This window comes from Aplysia californica, unplaced genomic scaffold (assembly GCF_000002075.1).
Source record: "Aplysia californica isolate F4 #8 unplaced genomic scaffold, AplCal3.0 scaffold00907, whole genome shotgun sequence".
Classification (NCBI taxonomy): Eukaryota; Metazoa; Mollusca; class Gastropoda; order Aplysiida; family Aplysiidae; genus Aplysia; species Aplysia californica.
The window spans coordinates 102,880-128,881 of record NW_004798177.1 but is presented as its reverse complement, the minus strand read 5'-3'; the positions used below and the strand labels follow the sequence as shown (position 1 = coordinate 128,881).

Sequence of the window (26,002 nt, the reverse complement as noted above, 5' to 3'; positions counted from 1 at the left end):
TTATTATATGAATCAGGACACCCAGACTGGTTATTGACAGTCGATTTTCTAGTTCTAGGTCTTTTTTCAGGCTCAAAACAGGATTCGTTTTTATATATAGGGTCTATAGTTTGTTATGTTGGCTAATATGATGATGGGAAAATATAAATAAGAACAGATTGAAATACCAAAGTCTCTCAAGATCCCAGTGCCACACTGACATGTTGTTAACTGGATATAATGTACCTACATGTGTGTGTGTGTGTGTGTATTCACAAACATATACATGTATTATGTTAGATATAAATGGAGCACACGCTTTCATTGTTATGTAACGTGTTCCTGGAAAATGGATGAGGCCCCTCCCTTGGAAAATTGAGAAGCTGGTTTGGCAGTCACCCAGTATTATAGTCATCTATTGTTTGAAGACTATACTACAAAATGTACATTTGCATTAATTTATAGACATTTTGACTTTTTATCTTTGATAGATTGGCTTTTTTGGGGATCATTCTTGACACACAGCGGCCTGATTTTCCCCTCGAATTGGGGTCTTGAAAAAAATTTGGGGGTCTTGAAAAAATGTTCCAGGATTTGGTGGGGACCCTGTAAACTGTAGTGACATAGGGACCTGCCTGCTGAAAAAAATTGAGAACAGTGATTGAGCCCGGGGGAGGGAGGGGTGGGTGTCTGCTAATTATGAAAAAGAATCAAGAACGGTTCTTCCATTGCTTAGAATGGTTGTTTTTTTTAACAGAAGGTCATCATTTCAATGTTACGTGTGTCATTGCAGTCTCATTTTTCATGGAATAGCCCAGCCCTATTTGATTATTTAACGCCAATAATACTTTTTGCAGTACAGTCTTATCTTGGTATTTATTTTGAAGTTGAGATATTGTACACATTATCTGTTTATGAAAGTATATCTTATTGAAAGGAGAGGAATATATAACTCTGCTTTGCATAATTCATAACTTTCAAGAAACATTGCATCTTTAGAATGATGCCTTGCTTGTATTCCGGAATCTATAAAACCGTGAGACTAAAATCTAGAGGAAAAAGAAATATATATATATATATATATATATATAATATATATGTACATGTGCAGTTGTGAGCGCCGTATAACACTTTCCAAAACAAAACATGAAAAACAATTGTGGTGTCTTTCCAGGCTAGAAAAGGTCATTTCAAAAGTGGAGTGCCTGGTTGCTTTTTATGTCACGACGTGGTGGAATCAGGCGCTCGTCAATTTTTGGGCATATATGGAGTTATTGGTGTCAACTTTAAGCCTGTTCATTTTCCTTCCTTTTGGTGAAATAAATATCCATTCATGTTGAATAGAAGTCAAAATATTTGCAATTAAAGGAGGTCACGGTCGTTTGGTTTCAGAGGTAAAATTAACGAGAAAATGTCCACCACAGTTTGGTCACTTCCATAACCCGAGTCTTTTGGAAACTGAAAATTTACGTTTTTTGTGCCTTTAATTGATGTTTTTCAGTAAAAATCCACACAGAAATGTGTTTTCAAATGGACAAAATAGGTGTTGAGCAAAAAAGAAAAAAGAAAAGAAAATTAGAAAAAAAAATTGTCAGTTGGCCAAAAAAATGCTGATTTCTTTGGTTTCATTATTTTGACGAGCGCCTGATTTCACCACAGTGTCTCTTATCTCTCTTACCATCGTCGGTGTCTCACATCTCTCTTACCATCATCGGTGTCTCTCATCTCTCTTACCATCGTTGCTGTCTCTCATCTCTCTTACCATCGTCGGTGTCTCTCATCCCTCTTACCATCGTTGCTGTCTCTCATCTCTCTTACCATCGTCGGTGTCTCTCATCTCTCTTACCATCGTCGCTGTCTCACATCTCTCTTACCATCGTCGGTGTCTCACATCTCTCTTACCATCGTCGGTGTCTCTCATCTCTCTTACCATCGTCGGTGTCTCTCATCTCTCTTACCATCGTTGCTGTCTCTCATCTCTCTTACCATCGTCGGTGTCTCTCATCTCTCTTACCATCGTCGCTGTCTCTCATCTCTCTTACCATCGTTGCTTTTCTCCACAGCTGAAGAAAGTGGCGGACAAGAACATCCCCAAAGTCAGGGCGGCTGAGTTCGACATTACAAAATTCATACGCACCGACCCCATCACCAATGGTCTCGCCAACGCCATCGGAACTGTAAGAGAGCTTCAAATTGTTTTGTTTTTGCTTGTGTGCTTTTTTTTGTTTCTGTTTTTTTTTCCCTTTGTTTCTATATATGACTGTCCTTTGTATGTTTACTTGTACCACTGTTTTCTTGACGATTCAAGTGGGTGGTTAGCGAGTGCTCTGGTGTGGTTTGCTCCTTCTTTCCTATCAAACATCCATTGATCTTATCTTTCCTCTTTTTCTTTTGGTGTTTGTGATGTTTCTCTCGCTAGTACGTGGGTGGTTGGTGGATGGTCTGGTGTGGTTTTTCTCCTCTTTATCAAATATTCATCATCCTTACCATTCCTTCTTTTCTTTGTATATTATTGTTTAGTATCACCCCTGATCTTCAGCACCTATATAAGCTAATTGTACTGCAAGTGCCGTAAAACTCTTACTAAAGCTAAACTATTGAACAATGAGCATGGCAAGTGACCTACTAGAAGTCGGACTATCTATCGGTTGGATGCTTCTGTATTAGTTGTTTTTTTTTTCCCCCCCATTGATCAGAAACATCTGCCTGCCTGTACCACAACTGTAGGCTCTCCTCATTTACCAAATCTTTATTCTTTTCTTAAAATTTTGGTCAGTAATACATGTTTGTAGCTTGGGACCTATCGTTTCTGTGCTGAAAATGCTAAAGTTTACATATCTTTCCTAGTAAACATGCAGGGAACATGCTATGACTAATAATATTGAAGTGTGAAAGCAATGCCTAATGATCGTATTAAAAACTTATTGTTTTGTTTGTGTGTTCTCCCACCTCCCAGGGCAACTGGACCATCAAACGTTTCAAGATGGACCGCGGCGGTGTGACCCAGGTCCTCTCCCGTCTCAGTTACATCTCCGCCCTGGGCATGATGACCAGGATCAACAGCCAGGTCAGTTTTCTCTTTGTTCTGTCTGGAGGTTCTCCAGGTCAGTTGTGTATTCTTCCCCCGGGGCAGTGCCACTGACTGAAGTGTCTTTAGGTGATTCCCAAAGGGGGGACATTTCTCGTTCAAGCCCAGTAGAATTGTAAATGGGCTGATTCATGTCACGCTCATAACTGTGCCTGATCTACAACAGGGAACTGCTGCTTTTTCTTTCCTAATCCTTACTATTGTCATTTCTCCTCTACTTCTTTTGTATGTTTGTCACTCTCTTGTGACCTGCTATTTCCGGGGTGCCTTGATAGTCGAAGCAGACCTTGAGCTGTTGAAGCTAGAGAGGTGAGCAGCCTAAGTCTGATTCCCTGTAAAGACTTCTCTGTTGACACCCACCCCTTGGTGCTCATATGACCTTATGCCGTTGCGAGCGCCGTAAAACCCTTTACTATTCTTTTTAAAAAGTTGTGTCTTTGTTCTGTCCGGAGGTTCTCCAGGTCAGTTGTGACTTTGGTCTGTCTGGAGGTTCTCCAGGTCAGCAAGACTAAAGTTCTATTGGAAGGGCCTGCTCCTTAATTAAAATTTTTTAAATTTTTTTTTTTTTGGGGGGGGGGGGGGGGGGGAGAGACATCTCTCTCTTCTTTCTGACCTCAGAGGTCTGTTAACTTTTATCCTGCCAGAAATTACTGTTATTATCAGTGCTTCCACTCTTCCGTATTTTTACGGAAATCCGTACTTTCTGCCAGTTCCGTACTTGTCCCTCCATCATTATCTACTCCCTCCGTAAAAAAAACTGCGACAGTGCAGGACTGCCGAAATTCCGTACTCGCCTTCGTATCGTCTTGTATAAGGTACCGATATTTACGGTAATTCTCTCGGCAACAAGTTAACATTATAGAAACCTGCCAAATTGCGCATTTCCTGCAATCGGACATTATACCGCTATGTCCCAGTCCCATACATTCATTGCTTGTTGGTCGGCAGTGCATTTTTTACCTGCAGATGGATCAAAATCTGGCGAACCTTTTGTGTCAACTTCCTCCTTTCTGTCATTCACTCATTCCTTCTGTCTATCTTCCGATTGTTGCCGCGGCTGGAAAATCTGCGCGTTGATCAAGACTGATTTTGATCTTAGACAGAAAATTACTGTCGGAAAGAAACTTTTCGCAAATTTTATCTAGATCTAGAGAAATTATCAATGTGAAGATTCTACGGCACGTGAACGCAATATAAGGGCCGCGATGAAAGAAATATGCTGATACGGTCGTGCCCACTACGGATGGGATCGCCGATTGCGCTGATCGCCCGACGTGGTCGAACATCCGTGTTTGCTTTGAAACTGAAAACAAACACGTTTGTTTTTGAGACGATCGAGTCGGGTGATCGGCCGATCCCGTCCATAGTGGGCACCACGTATAAAATCAAGAATAATTCGAAGTGGTGTTCGAGGTTGTGACAGGCGACTTTCAGACATGAAAATTTAGAAAAAATGTGGGTATACGCTGCGCAACCGTATTTTCAAGGTACATCTATTCATTATTCCCAGGTTTGCCTGCTGTCAATGGTGCGACTACAAATTAATTGAATTATAGTAGCAATGAAAGGGGAACCTGCTTTTAAACATTTCCAGCAAAATGTTGGTGAAAAAATAAATATTATGGGCTGTAGGCAATATCTTCAAACAGGCTCCCAAATGCCATTTTCTACCCTCTAAAAGCACTAAATTTCAATTTCTGCGGGGGCTTCGCCCCCTGGACCCCCACCCTGGACCCTGCTGGGGCGGCCCCCAGGCCCCCTGCAGAATTTTCCTTACTTTTTAGCTTCAGCTGGTGGAAGCACTGTATTATATTCAAATTATTCTCTGAAATTTGTTGTGGGAAAAAAAAATCTATGAAGTTGATTGTTCCCCCCACCCTCTTCCCCCCTTTTATTTTTTAACAGTTTGAGAAGACAAGAAAAGTGAGTGGGCCAAGGTCATTGCAGCCATCGCAGTGGGGACTACTCTGTCCGTCAGACACTCCAGAGGGAGAGGTGAGTTATCTGCTCTTTTTTATTTGTTTCTATAACGATAAAATATTGGTGCCATTTTTAAAAATTGGAATAGCTAATTTGTGTTTGTCACCTTTGTGGGCAGGAGGGGAGTCGGAGCTATTGTTTTTTATGCAGATTTTATTTCAATGTAGGTGGCATTGTTGTTTTTTTTCCAGCTAATTTTGTATCATAATGTCATAAAGTTTGTTTTCGAGGTTCAGATTTTCTCCGTTTAGGTGTTCTCATTGCTCTCTTTGTTATCATTACCATCACCGTCATCATATTTTTCTTTATAATCGTCTTCATCATTATCATCACCATCGTCATATATTTCATTATAATCGTCTTCATCATTTCGATCACCATCATCATCACCACCACTGTCGTCGACATTGTATCATTATCATCGTCTTCGTCTTCGTCACTATCATCGTCATGGTTTTCATTGTCACCATCATCACTCATGCGCGCGCGTCCCCCCTCCAGTCGTGCGGTCTGGTCAAGAACCTGGCCCTGATGACCCACATCACGGTGGACGTGGAGGAGGCGCCCATCGCTCGGATCGCCGTCAGTCTCGGGGTGGAAGATCTGCAGACGCTCAACGGGGAAGAGGTCAGCAACCCCAACTACTACACCGTCTTCCTCAACGGTGAGTGAGGGCGATTATCATTGTGCGTGGTGGATGTTTTTGTTTCTTTCTCTTTTTTCCCTTTCCCTCTTCTTCTTCTTCTTCTTGTTTTTCTTCGTCCTTTTAGACTTCTTCTTCTTCTTCTTCTTCTTACCATCTTTGTCAATAATGAGGTCGTTTGGTGTTGTGCTCATTGGCATTCTTCTTCTTTTTCTCCAGCTCCTCCTCCTCCTCTTCTCTTCTTTTTCCATCTTCTCCTTCTTCTTCGTCAAAATCACACTAGGGAGGATCCCTTGCAGCCCTAACAATTACACTTTTGTCTTCAGTGGTGCAGGCTTATGGTGCAGGCTTATGGTGCAGGCTTACACGTGTGTTTGTACGTGCCCATAGCACGTGATAGTTGTTTGCTGATGTGTAATGACATGTGATCTCATTACCTTTAGAAAATAAGACAAATATGCATTGTCCATACCTTATGAAATTTGTTTTCCCTACAGAATACTTTGTAGTGTTATCCTTGAGTTATATTTAGAGGTGCAGATCTTCCAGATAAGCCTGGAAATCAGGATTTTTGAAATTGTCCAGATTTTGCCCAGCTTCTCCCCAATGGTTGTGAAGTGTTGACACAAGATGTATAAGATAATATTATTGTTATCTGTAAATTCTGATTCCACATAGTCTGAAAATTTTTGGAAATTTGTTTGTTACCAGTTGGAATCTCTGTACATTGTTAGTTAAGGTGAGTTAGTAAGTTCTGATTTTTTAACATACATGTGTATATATATATATGTATATTATATATGTCCTTTCGTGTATAGTTAGCGTATGGTTGTGAAAGTTCTTCTTTATTTGGTTGAACTGGTTTTTCTTGTTTCTGTGAAATATTTTTTCTTGTGTGGATGATTATGTGATTGGTGTAAAGCGCTCAGAGCTTATACTGGGATGGGATAGAGTGCTATATAAATGCAATCTATTATTATTATTATTATTAAATCTTTTGCCTTGTTTTGACGGGTCTTGTGACATCAGACTGCCGCTTCATCCTCTTTTTCTTTCCTCCAGGCAACATTGTCGGTATCACCAGTCACTACCAGCGCCTGGTCTCCACGTTCCGGAAGCTTCGTCGGGCCGGCTACATCAACGCGTTTGTCTCCATCTTCCCCAACCACTCGCACAGATGTGTCTACATCGCGTCGGACGGGGGTAGAGTCTGCAGGTAAGCAGGGACGTTGTTTTGCTGGGGAGTAGTCTTCTTCTTCTTCTTCTTCTTCTTCTTCTTCTTCTTCTTCTTCTTCTTCTTCTTCTTCTTCTTTTTCTTCTCCGTCTTCTTTCTCTTCTTCTTCTCCGTCTTCTTTCTCTTCTTCTTCTTTTTCTAAACTTCTTCTTTTTCTATCACACTTCCTCTTACCAAGAAAAAAAAAAATAAAGGATGGTTCCATCACTGCTTGGAATTTTTTTCCACAGATTATCATCCCCACGTTACATGCATATGTTGATGTATTTTCAATTTGTCATGGAATAGCCCCCTGATTTTTTAAAATTTATGACAATACTATTAGAAGTGTATCATGACAACATTTGGGGCGTCTTTGTCTGTAGTGTTTTCAAACTTTTTCGGTCTGATGTTGCCATATTCCCCTGGGGCAAAAATATATTGTGTGGTTTGGAAGGTACAGGGGTGGGGGGTGATTTTCTAATAGCTTTATTCCACCCTCTTGAGATTCCATATTGTTTATTGGTTTAGATTATAAAAATAAATTGCCCTATAGCGTTTCTGATTTGTATTTGTTTGAGCGGTACATAGATGTGTGGTGTGGGACATTCTCCTGCCTGTTCACTGTGATATTTATAGTAACACTGCCTCTTCTGTTACACCCCAGGCCGTATATCATCGTGAACAAAGGGAAGCCACTGGTCACATCCAAACACATTGAGGATCTGTGCCGAGAGTTCAGGTTGGTCACTGTGTCTTTTTTCCCTCAAGGTAGAAGTGAATGTGTGTCACTTACTTTTTTGTTGTTATGTCATGTGTCTATTGTCCTCATAGAAATGTACTTTTATGTGAACAAAGGAGGTGTTGAGCCCCCAAAAATTGTATTAAAATTGTCCTCACAGTGGAAAAAAATGCAGGTTTCTTGGATTCATTATTTTGACGATCGCCTGATTTCACCACGAGGCCGCACATTTTCATTGACACTGAGCGGTGTTGCTAAGTTATGCTGCACGCCAGAAAAAGTCCTCTAATTAGACTACAGTGCAGCTTTCACAAATATGTGCCTTTAAAAGTAAATGAAGATTTGACAATATTTTCCTCTTCTATTGAGTGAAGCTTTGGATCTCCGATGGCTTCTTCTTCCTGTCCCAAACACGGACAATACCTTACTCTGCGACAAATAACTAATGATGAAGACCTCCACTTTTTTTTATAAATAATAATAATAGATAGCATTTGTATTGTGCAAATCCCTGCTCAACAGCAGGCTCTATGCCCTTCACAATCTATACTATTACCCCAGCAGACCTGAGAGTTTTCTGAAACAATCTCAACTTCCTGGGAAGCGTACAGTGCAAGCAGCCATTTATAGGCGCTCAAACTCTAACATACTGACAAGATCTTTCGATTTCTATGGCCGGTACCCATTCCCACCTGGGTGAAGTGAGGAAAAGTTGTGTGAAATGCTTTTCCCAAGGACACAACGTCGGGCCCTCTGCTCGAACCCCCGAACTTACTACCTCACAATTACGAGTCCGGTAGCCCAACCACTAGACCGCCGATGTTGGACCGAATTTCATGCACTCAAAGTAGAGTTGGGGCGAGCGGACGGACGGGTTCATCACTCGCGGATTCGGTCAGAGTGAACGGGTAACGGACGGCCATGAGAGCGAACTGCGAACCTCAAGACAGTTCGTTTTTTGGGTCCGCTCCACAATTTGACTCTCTCAGCGAGCGGACTACGGACTTCAAACCTCAAGTCAGTTCGTTTTTTGGGTCCGCTCCACAATTTTATTCACTGGGCGGGCGGGCAAACGGACGAACTCTAGCAGACGAGATACTCGACGCGAGGTTAGGCCCACGGTCTATTGTTTGTTAATTAGGCCTAGTGTTTAAAACCGCTAGCAGTGCCACAGGGAGTGAGAGAGGCTGGTGACGTAGTACTATGTGTGTAACCTTTCACCTCGTGCGTGGGGCACACTGTTTACGTTTCAATTATCGCAAAGGCCAGGGGGGGGGGAGAGAAATTTCTGCCATGAACGCCTAGCTACAATGTGAGGCAGGAGGGTGATTTTTTAATTAATTTTTTTTTGGGGGGGGGGGGGGCGGGGGGTTGTAAGTTGTATGCGATGGAAGGAGTCGCTCCTGTCCGTTCGCCCGCTCGAATGCATGGGGTCTCTCGGTCCGCTCGCTCGCTAAACAAACTGTTGTCTCTGTCCGATGAGTAGCGAGTAGCGAACTACTCTTCACAAGGGGACAGTTCTTTACCCGTCCGCTCGTTTGCGGGTAGTGCCAACGAGTAGTTCGTTACTCGCGGACGCTAATTTTGCGAGCCCGACCCAACCCTAACTCAAAGGTTGCTGAATTTTTTTTTTAAACTACTCAGAGTGAAGATTGGTTGTGACTTTTTGTACCCACAGGTGTTTTGAGGACTTCCTCCATGAAGGTCTAGTGGAGTACCTGGACGTGAACGAGGAGAACGACTGTATGGTGGCTCTGTATGAGGCAAACATCACACGGTGAGTCGGGCTCTCTACGGGGTACGTAGGTGGGAGGTTGATGGGTGCTCTGGTGTGGCTAGAATGACTGTATGGTGGCTCTGTATGTGGGGAACATTACCCTTTGAGTGAGAGGCTCTCAACAGGGTACGCAGGTGGGAGAGGAGGTTGGTGGGCGCTCTGGTGTGGCTTGCTTCTTCTGCGACTATTTTTACTGTTATCCTTTGCTACCTTCCTTCTTTTTTATGGATTTTTTGTAAGAGTGTTATGGTGCTTGAAACTGCATAAGGTCATAAAGAACTTGAAAAAAAATTTTTTGTTACTCTGTTGGGACTCTAAATTTTGGCACTTATACAACCTAAAGCGATGCGAGTACCGTAAAACATCTATCAAACCGGGAGTACACCGGGGTCATGTCTCAGTTTTAGGGGCCATTGGCTGGATGTTGCTCCGTTAGCATATCGATGTACAACTGATCAGGTTTACTAAGACATAGCAAAATTGGCGGGACACACACGGAAATGTTTTCATTACGTACAAATTCCGTTATGTACGTGTTTTAAGTAAAAAAATGATACACTTGTAAAATAGAAATTTGGAACCTGAAAATCTGTTTGCTATGTGCGTGTTTTGTTATGTGTGTGTTTGCTATGTGCATGTTTCGGTACGTGTTTGTTATGTATGTGTGCTAGACTGTATCTTTTTTTCCCCCTGGCAGAGAGACAACACATCTTGAGATTGAGCCGTTCACCATCCTGGGCGTGTGCGCGGGTTTGATCCCCTACCCTCACCACAACCAGTCGCCCAGGAACACCTACCAGTGCGCTATGGGCAAACAGGCAATGGGTGAGGCTTCTTGACTGTCTTAGTTTTAATGCTGGTTTTTAGGTTGTCCAAAACTGCGGGAGTTTTGATCATGATAAAAATTATTAGATGTCATTTTTATGGTGCACATTTCCGTTTTCTAAAACTTGCTCTAAGAACATCAGAGTCAAAGAGATATCACATCTTATAATTTTTTTTCTTGTGTGACAATTTATATTTATAGTCTGTGTGGTTGGTGTGAGCAAGTTTTAGTCTGCTTTAGACGATAAAAAGACTTAATTGTGGGTGGGTGGCGGGCGCTCTGGTAGGGTTTGCTCCTTCATTACCATCAAACATCTCGACCTTATCTCTCCTCCTTTTCTTCTAGTGGTTGGGCTCACAACGGAAATGTCTTGGGTTTAAATCCTGCCAGGAGCCCAAAATTGTGTCCTTTAGGGAAGGGCACTATAAGAAATGTTCCTCTCTTCACCCAGACAGGAATGGGTACCCGGCTGTAGAGAGCAAAAGGTCTCGCCAGTTTGTTAGTGTTTCAGTGCTTAATCGGCTGTTTCCCAGGAAGGCGAGAATGTTTCTGAGGGTTCTAGGGTCTGCTGGGGTAATAATAGTTGTAGATTATAAAGCACATAGAGCTTGCTGATGAGCGAGGATATAGGCTCTATGCTTTTTATCAATAATCATAGTATTTTTATTGTACGTATATTATTTTTATCGTTATTGTTTTTATTACTATTGTCATTATTATTATCATAATTATTAGCGTTATTGTTTTTATTACTATTATCGTTATTATTATTATCATTATTATAATATATATAATTAATATTATTATCAGTATTATAATTATCATTTTCATTATTATTATAATTATTATAATTATTATTGTTTGTGTTTCAGGAACTATTGGCTACAACCAGAGGAATCGCATTGACACCCTGCTGTACTCCCTGGCTTACCCTCAAGCCCCGCTGGTCAAGTCAAAGGTGGGTGGTTGTAGGTGGTCTTGGGTGGTCGGCAAACTTTACTCCAGTTTCGCTCACGTGATGGTTATACCTAGTGCACACCACAAATCGGATTCATCGGATTGTGTCGGGGGGGGGCAGATTTTGCTTCTTAGATAGGGCAAAAGCTGCTGCCATTTTGGCACAATTTTACAGGGAAATCTCGGATTTGACAGTCAGGAATTTGAGAGCCTTAGTGATAACACACTATGCTGAAATCGGTTTCATTTGATGTATTTTTGTTTGTTGTTATGCAATCTGATGATTTAATGTTGGGTGTGGTTGATTGGGTTTTGAAGAAGTTAGCAAGCTGTAATTTTTTAAACACCTCACGACGCTCTCAGCATTATTCGGGGAAGTTCCGTAACCATCGAAGAATGGAAGAACACTGCCATTCACCATTCATGGGGTTTTCTCCTTATCTCTTCCATTATTTCTTCCTAACCTTTTACTCAGCAAAGACAAGTCATACATTTAGGATTCCTTTACTGTCAGCTTCCATATACAATTGACTGTACTTAATTGATGACTGACATTACTATATTTCTATATATCTGAGGTTTTTCTAGGCCGTATTGACGAGTACAACCTAAAAAAAAATTCCCCTGAAATTGTGCTCAAAATAGCGTGTGTTTGAAGAGTTGAAGTTGCCGGCAGTATTTTTACTCTCACTGACCGTCTCTCCTTCCTTCCCCACCCCACCCCATGCTCCTCTCACAGACCATAGAACTGATCCACTTTGACAAGTTGCCGGCGGGCCAGAATGCCACCGTGGCCGTCATGAGCTACAGCGGCTACGACATTGAGGACGCGCTGGTGCTGAACAAAGCCTCCCTGGACAGAGGTGAGGGGCTTGTTATCTTCGCCCATGTTGTTGTCATCATTATCATCACTCATCTTGTTATCATTATTATCACTCATCTTGTTATCATTATCATCACTCATCTTGTTATCATTGTCATCACTCATCTTGTTATCATTGTCATCACTCATCTTGTTATCATTATCATCACTCATCTTGTTATCATTATCATCACTCACATTGTTATTATTATCGTCATCATTCACATTGCTATTAACAATGAGGGTGCTGATAATGATGATGATGATGTGTAACATTATCACCCTCATTGTTATCATTATCTCCCCCGTTGTTGATTAATTTTGGTATCACTTGCTATGGTAGCAATTTGGGAAGGCATCAAGAACAATTGGTAGAAACCTAAATAAGTTTGAGTATCTCGAGGAAAAAAACCCTTCTAAAAAAGGCAGAAATAATGCTTAATGACCATAGCCACCCACTGACATCGGAATTTCAACTATCGACCCACTGTAAACAATACATTTCCAAAAAAGCAAGAACAGACAGATATAAAATTCATTCGTTCCAACTGCAGTTAGGTTACTGGACCAACAGTGCTACAAATGAAACACAAAGAGAGAGAGTGTTTTACGGAGTGGGTTGTCATGTATTTACTAACGTCCTGTCTTGTTGTGCGTATGCGTGAGTGCACCTAACTTTTGTAACGTCTACTGCCACTGTAAACGACCAAGACGAATTTCTCCCTGCGAGATGAATAAAGATTGTCATTGTCATTGTTATCATTATCATCTCCCACCCTGTTATCATTTTCTGGTCCTGACGATCGTGACGATGTCGTTATAGAGAGGCTGCACTGTTAACACCATAAATACCTATTGTGGATTACTCCCCCCCCGTCCCCCCGGGGCAGTGCCACTGACTGTAGTGTCTTTAGACCATTCCCAAAGGGGGGACATTTCTCGTTCAAGCACAGTAGAATTGTTAATGGGCTGATTCATGTCACGCTCATAACTGTGCCTAATCTACAACGGGGAACTGCTGTTTTTTCTTTCCTAATCCTTATTATTGTCATTTTCCTCTACTTCTTTTGTATGTTGTCACTCTCTTGTGACCTGCTACTTCCGGGGTGCCTTGATAGTCGAAGCAGACTTTGTGCTGTTGAAGCTAGAGAGTTGAGCAGAGTAAGTCTGATTCCCTGTAAAGACTTCTCTATTGACCTCCACCCCTTGGCGCTCATATGACCTTATGCAGTTGCGAGCGCCGTAAAACCCTCTACCATAATTTAAAAAATCTCTCCCCCTCCCCCCAGGTTTCGGCCGCTGCCTGGTTTACAAGAAACAGACGTGTGCGGTGAAACGCTACGCCAACCTGACCTTTGACCGCATCTTGGGGCCCAAGGTGGACAGAGACACCTACAAGCCAATCTGGAAACACGAGCCCCTGGACATGGACGGAATAGCGGCGCCAGGTAGGTGGGCTCGTGCAGATTTAAGTGGGCTTAGAATTTGTAGCCAGGGTATATTTAGCTCCAGTAGGTTGTGTGGTTTTTGTTGTTTTGTTTTGTTTTTTTAATGACTCGGATGTATTATCATCATCCGGTGCCTGCCGACTGGCATGGGCGATCATGGACCTCCACTTCACTGTCTAGGATATATAGAGCCCCAGTAATTAGAAAAAGATGTATTTAATTTGCATTGCTACCAACCAGTATGTATAAAAACATTTAATATGTTGGGGGGGGGGGGTTGGGTCTGAGTTAACCCTATCCGTACGTCGTGTTTTACTATCGTATCCATACGACGTGGGGAACTCTGTGCCACCACTGTCCAAAGAGGAAAATTGCTCGTTAATCCGATCCATACGCTTTGCATCGCAGTCTGTCAAAATGATTTTTCGAGAAATACTGAAAGTATCAAAGAGATCTTCGTACAAGAAGTATTCTAAAATGTGAAGAATACAACCCCGGGGGTACAAAATGACCCCAGGACGTACGAATAGGGTTAAGAAGTCGCGTGTTGTTGTGATGTCCCCAGGTGTGCGTGTGGAGAACCGCCAGGTGATGGTCAACAAAGAGATGCCCACGGTGACCTCCTCCTCGTCGGTGCAGAACCAGATGGGGAAGCAGACGGAGTACAAGGAAACACCTATCACGTACGTACACGGGGGAGTTTGGTGGAGAGAGGGAAACGGTTGGAACATAAGGTTTTTTAGTTTTTTGTGGGGGTTTTTTGCTTCTTTTTTAGAATGTAAAACTTTATCTTCCTAAAGTCGCTATCTTGCACACACTGCAATAGACATTTTCTGGAGCATGCCACCAAATTTTTATCTGAAAAATGTATCTTTTTATTTGCGTGTCCTTGCAATACAAATTACATTTCTGCTGCTGTAGGGTTGTTATGCAATCTTAATCTACTGGCGTACTCTGATTGCTTTTCCCAAAACTTCTACCTTTTGGGAGGATTTGGAGGAAAACTCCTTTTTTTTTGGTCATGGAAGAACAATTGCTCCAAATTCAAATTTTTCTATGTTGTGTTCTAGTGTTGTTTGTTTGTTTGTTTTAGTAAGAGTTTTACGGCGCTTGCAGCTGCATAAGGTCATATGAGCGCGGGTGTTCTAGTATGGCTCTGTATATCTGATAAAGCAGTGAAATCGGTGTCTACAGTTTAGCAGTTAGGCTCTTTGCCATTGCGTGCGGGAGATGCAAGTTCAGTGTCCGAGTGGGGAGGTTGTTTTTATCAAGTTTCACCATCCAATAGTTGAAATGCTGCATCCCTCTCATCTCAGGTTGTGCCCCCCCCCCCCCCCCCAACAATGAATTATGTCAGTGGGGTGTAACAGACTTAGAATTATAGTCGAAATTGTCCAAGACGGCCACATGCTGAGGAGAAAAGTAGTTGTCCACGACAGATGGATATCTTGGAGAGTGTCATTACAATGTAGGAAAAAACGCACAGAGGAAGTGGTCATTCGTACAGGTGATTGTCTTGGACGGGTGGTCATTATAGCAGGTCCAACTGGACTGTTTTTATCGACAGAAACAATGATTGTTTTGTTCAAGCCAACAAATGTGAGTGCAAAACAGTAAGAGTTACAGTAACCAAACCTCATACGGTCACTGGTTTACCTGCAGATAGTGGGTGGTTGGCAGGTGCTTTGGTGTGGTTTGCTCCTTCTTTCCTTTTAAACATCAATCGTCCTTATCTCTCCTCCTGTTTTTTCATATATTATGTTACTCTCTTGTAACACCTCTAATCTTCGGCACTTATATGACCTTATTGTGTTTCAAGTGCCGTAAAACTCTTACTAAAACTAAAACAGTATGAGTTACAGTAACAAAGTATGAAACGGTCTCTGGTTTTCCTGCAGCTACAAAGGGCCGGAGCCGTCATACATTGAGCGGGTTCTCATCACGTCCAACCAGGAGGAGTCCTTCCTGGTCAAGATGCTCCTGAGGCAGACGCGCCGGCCGGAGGTCGGAGACAAGTTCAGCAGTCGCCATGGGCAAAAGGGGTCAGTCTGGATGAATAGTCGTTTCATTTTTTTCCCCCTAATTTTTTGTTGCTTTTGTTTTGTTTTTTGTTTTGGGGTTTTTCTCATTTTAATCTTTGTTTTAGTCTTGTTTTGATGAACATCCATTTCGCTTTAGCATTTCAATCTCTGTTTTAGTCAAGTTCTGATGAATGTCCATTTCAGTGTAGCATTTCAATCTCTCATATAGTTTGTTCATTTAATTCTTGTCATTTGTTCATTTTGAGTTCTTTGTGATGATAACATTTGGAGGAAGGTAGGATCTGAATGAGTCAGATCATGGGACCACCAACCTACGGCCTGTGGACTAAATCCGTTCAGTGAGGTCAGTGCGTCTGGCCGGCCACCATATAGGAAAAAAAAACTTGGAAGAACTGTTTGCAGCGTGCTCAGGACATGGTAATCAAATTAATTTAACCCTCCTCCCAAGTGTTGACGGTCGATTAAATCAGCCGTAGATTCTGTGGTGTCATGGTCAATTCAATCTGGATCTCCAGATTGTCTTCCGTTTAGCCAGGTTTTAGCTTTAGAAAGGCTGCTCAAAAAGAAGAGGAAAAAGAAAATAGGGGATTTTTATCTACTTTCAATTTGCCACCTTGTTTTTGGGTTGATCGTGTTCAGGTTAAGCAGACTCCATTATAGTATTATGTTGTCTTTATTTGTTCTTGTCTTCCAGAGTGTGCGGCCTCATTGTACCTCAGGAGGACATGCCTTTCACAGACCTGGTGAGTGGGTGGTTGGCGGGTGCTCTTGTGTGGTTTGCTCCTTCTTTCCAATGAAACATCAATCTTCCTTATCTCCCCTTCTTATTTTTTTTTATATTTGTTACTCTCTTGTAACACCTCTTTTCTTCTGGCGCTCTTATGACCTTATGCAGTTGCGAGCGTCGTAAAACCTCTACTAAAACTAAAAAATGACCTGGTGAATTGGAATTATCTCCCTTCACTCTTTGACACCATGCGTTGCTTCAAATCGACGGCTTCGTACGCAAACTGTTTTAGCCTGGAGATATATAGTATTTTCTACAGGAGAAGGGGAAAAAACCTGATTTTCTATTTCTTGAAACTGGCGTTGTGACCTAGGCCTTGATCACATAGCTATTTAGGGCAAAATACTAGTCTAGGATATGGTGGAAAGTGGGATGTGATATCGTAGCTATATAAATCATGAAAAAGTCAGAAGGAAATAGGGAGTTGGCTGGTTTGTGCCCGAGGCTTGCGATATGTTGCTGAAGCTACAGCTTTGACTGTAGTTTGATAGATTGTGGACAGATGAAGATTCCTTTTGTTATGTGTGACCGTTCTTTACCTTCCAGGGCAGACTATGTTGTTCATGATATACTCCTAGAAATTTTATGTCAATGTCCATATTCTTCACATTAAAATAATGGAAAACTATTTTTATGAAATGTTGAATGTCACAAAATGCAATAGACAAAGTGGGTCATGGGAGGGCGCCACTGATAGGCCTTACTTCTTTACACACACACACACACACACACACACACACACACACACACACACACACACACACACCCTGTGGCTTCTGTCTGTCCTATGTTTTCCTCTTATTCGTAAAAAATGATAATACAAAATTTTGCTTCCATGCGGTGCTTCCCTGGCGGCTCTAAATGTTTCACAGTAAAACAATATTCTGACAGCTTACTCGCTGACACAATTTTCATGCATCCCGGCCCTTTTATTTTACAAAAGTCCTTTCTATAAAGGAACGGTTTTGTATAAATATCAGGTTGTGCTTCTCTACACTGAAACAAACAGAGAGAAAAAGTACAGCATAGTGGCATCGTGTTAGATAGGAAAACCCAGTATGTCACATGTTTCTCATTGTTTTCTCAGTGTGTAATTTTTCTTCTTTTTTTTTTTCTCTCTTTCCAGGGAATTTGTCCTGACATTGTAAGTATCTGTAATGATATGTAATAATAATAATAATAGATAGCGTCTGTCCTGTGCATTTCCATTTTTTAAAAGATGCTGAATGCGCATTACAATCAAAGAGATGGCTCATTTTAGAATTGCATGACATTTGTATACATAGAACATAATTATGTATTTATTTATGTGTATTGAAAATTTCAATGAAAAAATTTGTCATGCTGTGGGCCTGGCACCAATAATGTGTACTACATGTTTGTTCTTCAGTGTGTTCCTTACGTTACTGTTCTTTACAATTAGCATCACAATGAGCAGTTTATAGTCACTATGTGCAGATAACCATCACTATGTCAATATGTGCAGTTAGCCGTCACTGTGTGCAGATAGTATAGCCATCACTCTGGGAAGTTAGCAGTCTCTATGTGCAGGTCGCCATCACTGTGTGCAGATAGTATAGCCGTCACTGTGGGAAGCTAGCAGTCACTCTATGCAGTTAGCTGTCACTATGTCACTATGTGCAGGTAGTGTCACTTTGTGCAGTAAGCCCCCATTGTGTGCAGATAGCCATCACTCTGGGCAGTTAACAGTCATTATGTGCAGTAAGCACCCACTGTGTGCAGATAACCGTCACTCTGGGCAGTTAACAGTCGTTATGTGCAGTAAGACCCCCCACTGTGTGCAGATAGCCATCACTCTGGGCAGTTAACAGTCATTATGTGCAGTAAGCCCCCACTGTGTACCTAAGAATGTGAGAACCCAAGAAGGCTGCTAAATGCACTGATATAAGAGTTGAACAAAAGGAGAAAACCATCGTTGGAGAAGAAGTATGAATAACATTGAAATACAACCCCCACTCACCACTCACACACCATAAAATAATAGCTCAAAGTCAAAGAAACAATTTTCATCTCCTTCTTCTCACCCTCAGATCATGAACCCCCACGGGTACCCGTCCCGTATGACGGTGGGGAAACTGATCGAGCTGCTGGGCAGCAAGGCAGGCGTCCTGGAGGGGAAGTTCCACTACGGCACAGGTGAGAGAAACCTCAAGTAACATTTGACTCGTTGCTGTTCTGTTCTGTTTCTGTTTTTCGAGTACAGTCGAAATTGTCCCAAGGCGGCCTCCCTCATCGTCGAGGAGAAAAGTGGCTGTCTTAGACAGGTGGATGCCTTGGACAGTATCATTGTAATATCAACTAACAAAAAAACCCAAAGGGAGAGTGATCTTTTGTACAGGTCTTAGACAAGTGGCCGATGGGGCAGCTTTGACTGTACATGGAAATGTTGTATGTATAAAGATTATCCCGGTAGGTGTTTGGAGGTAGCCACTGGGTAGGTCCAATTTTCTGTCTTTCCTTTTAATTTGTTGTTTCTGTCTGTCTTACTTTTTCTTGATGCTAGTCCAGACTTTTATCTTTATTTGACGGCTTATTATTTAACAGCTGTTTCCTTTATTCATTTGATATATTTATTATGTGGAGAGTTGGGTGAGGAATCGGAAATGCAACTTTATCGTGTAGAAAGGAAAGGCTTAGGAAAAGTTTTGGTCACTTTATTGTAATATGCTAATTAATAATAATACAAATTTTTACAACTTAAGTACAGAAACAGCGGAAAAAGATGTAATCTATAACTTTGTATTGTGATTGTAAAGTAAAAAGTTTTCCAACTATTTAGGCCTCATACAAAGTCAATGGGAGGTTGGAGGGCACCACTAGAAGGCCCTATTTCTTTTCTTTCCCCTTTGTGGATTCTGTCTGTCTGTCTTACTTTTTTCCCTGCGTTAAATGGTCGCTTTTGAGGACAAGCGGGCTATCCCAGGTTTGGAAGGTTTCCAGAAATCTTTACTTACACCAAAACTGGGCTTTGGCCTGTCTACTATAGAAGAAGTTTGGTTTCATTAGTGTGTATATTTGTTTGTTTATAGAGAAAACTCTGCTTGTAAAAGAAACTGAACTAGGTGCAAAAACTTTACCATGGGGATAGCCCCCTTGTGCTTAAAAGCGACCAAATTTGCCAAGATGCTTCTCTTTACTCAAACAAACAAAAGGCCTCATGGTCTTGTGGTTGGGTGTTTTTTTAACACACTGTGTGTTTGACTCTCCAGCTTTTGGCGGTGACAAGGTGGCGGACCTGTCGGAGGTTCTCATCGACCACGGGTTCAACTACCTGGGCAAGGACTACGTCACGTCTGGCATCACTGGGTAAGCACTAACTACGTCTTTTTGTTTTCCCTTATTATTGTAACTTCTAGTGTAAATGATGCTATATATGGTTGAGAAAGTAGGATGAGCTGAATTTGTTCGCTGCTCCTGCTGTTTTTGTTGGGTTTTTTAAAATTGTGTATGTGCAGGTTTGATTTTGTTTCTTTTTTTCTTTTTTTTTTGGGGGGGGGGAGAGGCCTCTGCCCATTCTTATGCAAATGACACCATCTGGTTGATAAAACAAGATGTGCTTAGTTTGAGGTTTGTGGTGTGGTTGGGGTTTTATTTTTGTTCATGGCTAGCTTTTTTAGGGGGAGGGGGGGTTGGTCCTCATTCCACATGGGTTCAACTGTGTGGACAAGAATTATGTGTCACTTTCGCAGCACTGGATAAGAAAAAACTTTAAAGTATTTTATTTTTTATTCAAAGAAGTAAGAAAGTTACGACAAGTACAACATGAACTTTTGAGAGAAGAAAAATGTGGACTTAACAGAGGACTTTTTGTTTCTTTCTCTCCCATTGCCTCAGGGAGCCCCTGGCAGCGTACATCTACTTCGGGCCCATCTACTACCAGAAGCTCAAGCACATGGTGCTGGACAAGATGCACGCCCGAGCCCGCGGCCCGCGCGCCGTACTGACCCGTCAGCCCACCGAGGGGAGGTCCAGGGACGGGGGGCTACGTCTGGGGGAGATGGAGAGGGACTGTCTCATCGGTTATGGGGCTAGGTGAGTCAGTGTTTTAGTTACGTTATTTTACTTTTGTCTCATCAGTTATGGGGCCAGGTGAGTTAGTGTTTTAATTTTAGGACGAGTTCTCGGTGAGGCAGCGTTCTGGTTTTAGTATGAGGTTTAGTTACTTTATTTTTGTCTCATTGGTTATGGGACCCAACGAGTCAACGTTTTAGTTTTTGTACGAGTTTTACAGCACTTGCTACACAATTAGGTCATATATATGCTCGTAAGTGCCGAAGAATATAGGTGTTACGTTACTAGAGAGTAGCCTATTTGTGTTGCAGGTGCCGTTAAACTCTTACTTACTTACTTTACTTTCCCGATCCAGTGGCCATCTGAGTTTGAGCCCTTCGGCCTATTGATATGACAAAGGTGGCACATTCCTTTACTACGCCTCCGGCATCAAATTATTTTTCGACAATTGTTAAGAACAGGTCTCTTTTAGCGGGAGTTCGTTCATTAGATAAGAACTATCGAAAAAGGTTCGCTTGTTTTTATTTAATGACCAATATAGTGACATATTTGTCACTTTTAGTTTTGTTCCAAAAGAGGGCCCCAGTATAGTGGGTTTACCACCCTCGGAGATAAAGAGTTAAAACTCTTTCTAAAACCAAACCTGGTTATCCTTTCTCCCCCTCCCCCAGTATGCTGCTGTTGGAGCGACTCATGATCTCCAGCGACGAGTTTGAGGTGGACGTCTGTGGTCAGTGCGGACTCATCGGCTACTCCGGATGGTGAGTTATTGTTGTGTGGAATCCTTCGGGTTTTCTCTCTGGCCTCGTCTTCCTGGACACGGAATGAACAAATTTCTGATCTCGAATCCACAGAGATGCTGATTTTCTCGATAAATCTGGAAATCCTGATTTCTGTAGACCCTAATTGTCTGGATTTTGTAGTGTATATTTCTTCTTATACATTCATTTATATTTTAATCTCTTTATACTTGCCATATTTGGCAATTGTATACAAATATTTTTAACACAAGATGTATTGGACAAATTGACCTGTTAAATTTGGAGTCCCCGTGCGTACATTCCACGGGTCCCAAAGTTCTGGATTTTTTCCAGTTCCCTCTTCATACAGCATGGTGCTGTTCAAATTTTAAAAGAGGAAAAAAGATGTTCTGAAGCTGTACTATCCCTTTTTTCTCTCTATGGGTCGTTTGAGGTCGCTACTGGTAGGCCTTGCTCTTTTTTTTTAACCCTTTGTTGTTTCTGTTTATCTGTCGTGCTTCTTCCCTGCACTATAAGACGAATATTGTGTCAATGTGCTTCTCTTTATTGAGACTCGGACTCATTTTTTTTTTTTTCTCTCTCTGTGGGTGGTTGGTGGGTGCTCTGGTTTGCTCCTTCTTTCCTATCAAATATCTATTCTCCGTATCTCTCCTCCTCCTTTTTTGTGCTTGTTACTCTCTTGTAACACCTCTAATCTTCGGCACTTATATGACCTTATTGTGTTGCAAGTGCTGTAAGACACTTACTTACTAAAAACTAAACTTTCTCTCTCTCTCTACTCCCCCCCCCCCCCCCCCAGGTGCCAGTACTGTAAGTCCTCTAAGGATGTGTCCACCCTCAAAATGCCGTATGCCTGCAAGCTTCTGTTCCAAGAGCTACAGTCCATGAACATTGTGCCCCGACTGTCGCTGAAGAGATACAACGAGTTGTGACCTTTCACCCCTTCCTCAGGGTCACAGGGATTTTTTTTTTTTTCAATTAGTTTTTTTAGCCACCGTTGCAAGAATAAGTGAATGAATGAATGCTGAGTCTTTGAGAGTGTATGTGTGTGGATAAAATGTTGAAGAGAGTTTGTGGTGAAGAAATGCAAAAAGTGAGCAATAAATGTTACAAGTGTCTGATGATGGGAATGGATGCTGGGTTTTCTTTTGGCCCCTGTCTGACTGTCTGTCTGTCTGTCTGTCTGTCTGTCTGTCTGTCTGTCTGTCTGTCTGTCTGTCTGTCTGTCTGTTGCGAGTGATCTAGTGGAAACTGCTGCTGTGTCAAGAATAGAATGCATAAAGTGAATGTTTTTATTTAACGGGGAAATAAATGTGCAGAGGTTGAAAGTTCAATTCTCGATTGGACAGGTTGTTTGGGGTTTTTTTCTTCTTCGTTCAGTTATCTCCGGCCCGTCAACTGGGATTCTGTATTCTACTGTCCTGGTCGGCTCGGCCCTGACAGATGGATTCGAAGGAGTCTGCCTTTGAAATGATCTAGTTTGTGTTGATGGGGGCTCAAAACTTTTCTTGCTCAGTAGTGGATAGTTGGCGGGTTCTCTGATGTAGTTTGTGTCTTCGTTCCTATCAAACTTATACCATAGTTATCTCTCCTCCTCCTTTTCTGTGTATGTTACTCTCTAGTCTAGTAACACATCCAAACGTCAGCACTTATGTGACCTATTTATGTTGCAAGTGCTGTAGAACTGGTACTAAAACTAAACATTATCAGTATGACTAGTTGGATATGCTAGTCTATTGACAAGTTTTGTTGGTACTTCCAGTCATCGCAAGCTGAACCAGCCAGTTTTGTGGGGAGGAGTGTTTGTCACACTCTGACATTTGATTACCGATGAATGTTCTTATTATCTGGGGGTTTCTTAGTCTTTTATTTTGTCAACAGTTGATGGCTTTGCTCTTGGGGAAGAAAGGTGTCAGGGGGTTAGACTTTTCAGCAGGTGGTTGGCAGGTGCTCTGGTGTGGTTTACTCCTTTCTTTCCTATCAAACATCTATCATCCTGATCTTTCCTTCTTCTTTTTTGTGTTATTCTCTTGTTACACATCTATTCTCGCCACTTGTATGACCTTATTGAACCCCCCGGGGCAGTGCCACTGACTGAAGTGTCTTTAGGCCATTCCCAAAGGGGAGACATTTCTCGTTCAAGCACAGTAGAATTGTAAATGGACTGATTCATCCTGTCGCGCTTATGACTGTACCTGATCTACAACAGGGAACTGCTGCCTTTTCTTTCCTAATCCTTACTATTGTCATTTCCTCTACTTCTTTTGTATGTTTGTCACTCTCTTGTGACCCGCTATTTCCGGGGTGCCTTGATAGTCGAAGCAGACCTTGTTTTGTTGAAGCTAGAGAGGTGAGCAGAATAAGTCTGATTCCCTGTAAAGACTTTTCTGTTGACACCCACCCCTTGGCGCTCATATGACCTTATGCAGTTGCGAGCGCCGTAAAACCCTCTACTATAAAAAAAAAATTACCATATTGTGTTGTAGGTGCCTTAAAACTCTTAACTAAAACTGAAAGACTTTTCATTGAACCATGAAGTATGGTGGCTCTATATCGGATGGCAAAATAAATTAAACATTTGGGATGAAGTAGGCCTGGCACTTCTCAGTAGGCAACTATATTGTGTGGCTTTTCTGTCAAATGTCAAGCCTGTGTGTAGTTTGGTCGTGTTTGTGAGGTCACCTTTACATTCTACTTCTGAAGTATGTTCGTTTTATGCCTTACTAGATCTGCTGCCAGGTCATATAATATATACGCATATATTTGTGTATGTACGTGGAAATATGTGTGGAGACTACTCTGCATGCTTGAAAGTGTTTGACGGGTTGTTGGAGGGTGTCGCTGGTAGGTCCTACTGCAGTGGAACCATATATAACAGGCCCGATAATAACAGGGATCCGGTAATAACAGGGATTTTTTTAATCCCCTTTTTTTCCTACTCTTTGTCTCTATTAAAAGTTATCCGCTATAACAGGGCCTCATCGGAGCCCAACTGGTTATAGCAGGGACAAAGGCTCGTTAACAATGTGTAAAGAGAGAGAGAGAGTAGCGCAGTGATTGAGCAACAAGCCCACGCAAGCCATGCCACTGCAAGCACACGCAGCGTGTGAAGCGAGAAAGGGCTGCGGTGTGCTGCAGACCTCGATCTAGCCCGAAACCTAGCAACAACGCGCGCGTAATGTGTCACCAACAATGTCAAGCGCAAGAGAAAATGTCTTTCATTTGACAAAAAATACTAAATAATCCAGGCTTTTGACAAAAAGCAAGCTCGACTGGCAGAGATTTGTCGTCAGTTCGACTTTCCACAAGGGTCGATTCACACCATTATCAAGGATGGAGAGAATATAGTGGCAGCATACTCCAATAGAAAGTTTGCTCTGGATCGAAAGAAGATGAGACTACCCGATGCAGATGCTGTAGACCAAGCTCTTCTGATGTGGTTTATGGAGGCAAGGAGAAAATTGGTGCCAAAACCTCTGTTCGTGGGTACTTGTGGCAAGGGAAACTACCCATGAATGGATTAGTCCACAAATGCTTTCCTTGCATTTCTGATTTAACATGGATCGGATATAACAGGACAATTTCTGTACTCCCGTCAACCCTGTTATATCAGGTTTCCACTGTACTTATCTTTCTCTGTGTCTGTTTGCTCCTTCACTTCTAGCTCTAAATGGCCATTACTGTGTCCATATTAATAGTAATATAATATGCTTCTAATTTATTCTAAATTCACACAAATGAAAGAAAATGTCAAGATAAATGCTGTAATTGAAAGGTGAATGGTTCAAATGATCAGCTGGTCATAATGAGTCCTGAATGCAAGGAAATGTTTTTTTACGTGCTCTTTGCATTTGAATAAATTCATTTTGTTTTACCAATCTAATGTTGTCAGTGTTTTGTTGTTGTTGTTTTTGGGGGGGGGTTTAAAATATTATTTCTGTTGTATTTTTATTGTTTTTATCTTTTTTTGTATAGGCTTTTAGTTTTTGAGATTAGATTCTTTGAGGCTGTTTTGTTTTTGTTTTTTTACTTTAGCTTGTTTACTTTGTGAGTAGTTGGAAAACGTCTCTAGTTGTAGGGTCCCACATCTTTTGTTTCTCTCAGTTTTGATCTGTCTCACTGGTTCCCTGCACGTAATATTTGTTACTGTGTTGATGTGCTCCTCTTTCCTCTAATAAGTGGGTGGTTGGAGGGTGCCACTGGCAGGTTCTACTTCTTTACTTTTCTGTCTGTGTGGGTGGTTGGAGGGCGCCACTGGTAGTGGTAGGTCCTACTTCTTTACTTTCCTCTCTGTTGTTTCTGTCTGTGTGGGTGGTTGGGGGGCACCACTGGTAGGTCCTACTTCTTCTTTACTTTCCTCTCTGTTGATTCTGTCTGTGTGGGTGGTTGGAGGGCACCACTGGTAGTGGTAGGTCCTACTTCTTTACTTTCCCCTCTTGTTTCTCTCTGTGTGGGTGGTTGGAGGGGGCCACTGGTAGTGGTAGGTCCTACTTCTTTACTTTCTTCTCTGTTGATTCTGTCTGTGTGGGTGGTTGGAGGGTGCCACTGGTAGGTCCTACTTCTTTACCTTCCCTCTGTTTCTGTCTGTCTGTCTTGCCTATTTCCCAGGACTAAGTGGCTTACTGTTATTGTGTCGATGTACAGCTCTTTATTGATAATAATGATAAATAACGTCTGTACAGCACATATCCCCGTTCGACAGCAAGCTCTAATCGCTTTACACTATATTATTACCCCAGCAGACCATAGAACACTCGGAAATATTCTCAGCTTCCCGGGAAGCATACAGTGCAAGCAGCTGATTAAGCGCTCAAGTCAAACACTAGCAAACTGACCAGTTCTTTCACTGTCTATAGCAGGGTTAG

The 26,002-nt window shown here is 41.9% G+C and overlaps 1 protein-coding gene across 3 annotated transcripts in view; it reads left to right on the top strand.

Moving 5' to 3' along the window:
- Window positions 1-22,483, top strand: part of LOC101855061 (DNA-directed RNA polymerase III subunit RPC2) — a 52,721-nt gene extending 30,238 nt beyond the window's left edge. For all 3 annotated transcript variants that reach the window (XM_005110538.3, XM_035972919.1, XM_005110539.3), the window contains exons 11-30: window positions 2,043-2,156; window positions 2,936-3,046; window positions 4,973-5,062; window positions 5,549-5,711; window positions 6,753-6,906; window positions 7,571-7,645; window positions 9,324-9,422; window positions 10,120-10,247; window positions 11,121-11,206; window positions 11,945-12,068; window positions 13,357-13,515; window positions 14,081-14,198; window positions 15,414-15,557; window positions 16,252-16,300; window positions 17,471-17,488; window positions 18,396-18,501; window positions 19,575-19,671; window positions 20,200-20,397; window positions 21,048-21,137; window positions 21,937-22,483. In XM_005110538.3, coding sequence (XP_005110595.1) covers window positions 2,043-2,156; window positions 2,936-3,046; window positions 4,973-5,062; window positions 5,549-5,711; window positions 6,753-6,906; window positions 7,571-7,645; window positions 9,324-9,422; window positions 10,120-10,247; window positions 11,121-11,206; window positions 11,945-12,068; window positions 13,357-13,515; window positions 14,081-14,198; window positions 15,414-15,557; window positions 16,252-16,300; window positions 17,471-17,488; window positions 18,396-18,501; window positions 19,575-19,671; window positions 20,200-20,397; window positions 21,048-21,137; window positions 21,937-22,069 — 2,256 coding nt within the window. In that variant the 3' untranslated portion in view covers window positions 22,070-22,483. The remainder of the gene's footprint in view (window positions 1-2,042; window positions 2,157-2,935; window positions 3,047-4,972; window positions 5,063-5,548; window positions 5,712-6,752; window positions 6,907-7,570; window positions 7,646-9,323; window positions 9,423-10,119; window positions 10,248-11,120; window positions 11,207-11,944; window positions 12,069-13,356; window positions 13,516-14,080; window positions 14,199-15,413; window positions 15,558-16,251; window positions 16,301-17,470; window positions 17,489-18,395; window positions 18,502-19,574; window positions 19,672-20,199; window positions 20,398-21,047; window positions 21,138-21,936) is intronic.
- Window positions 22,484-26,002: the final 3,519 nt, after the last annotated feature.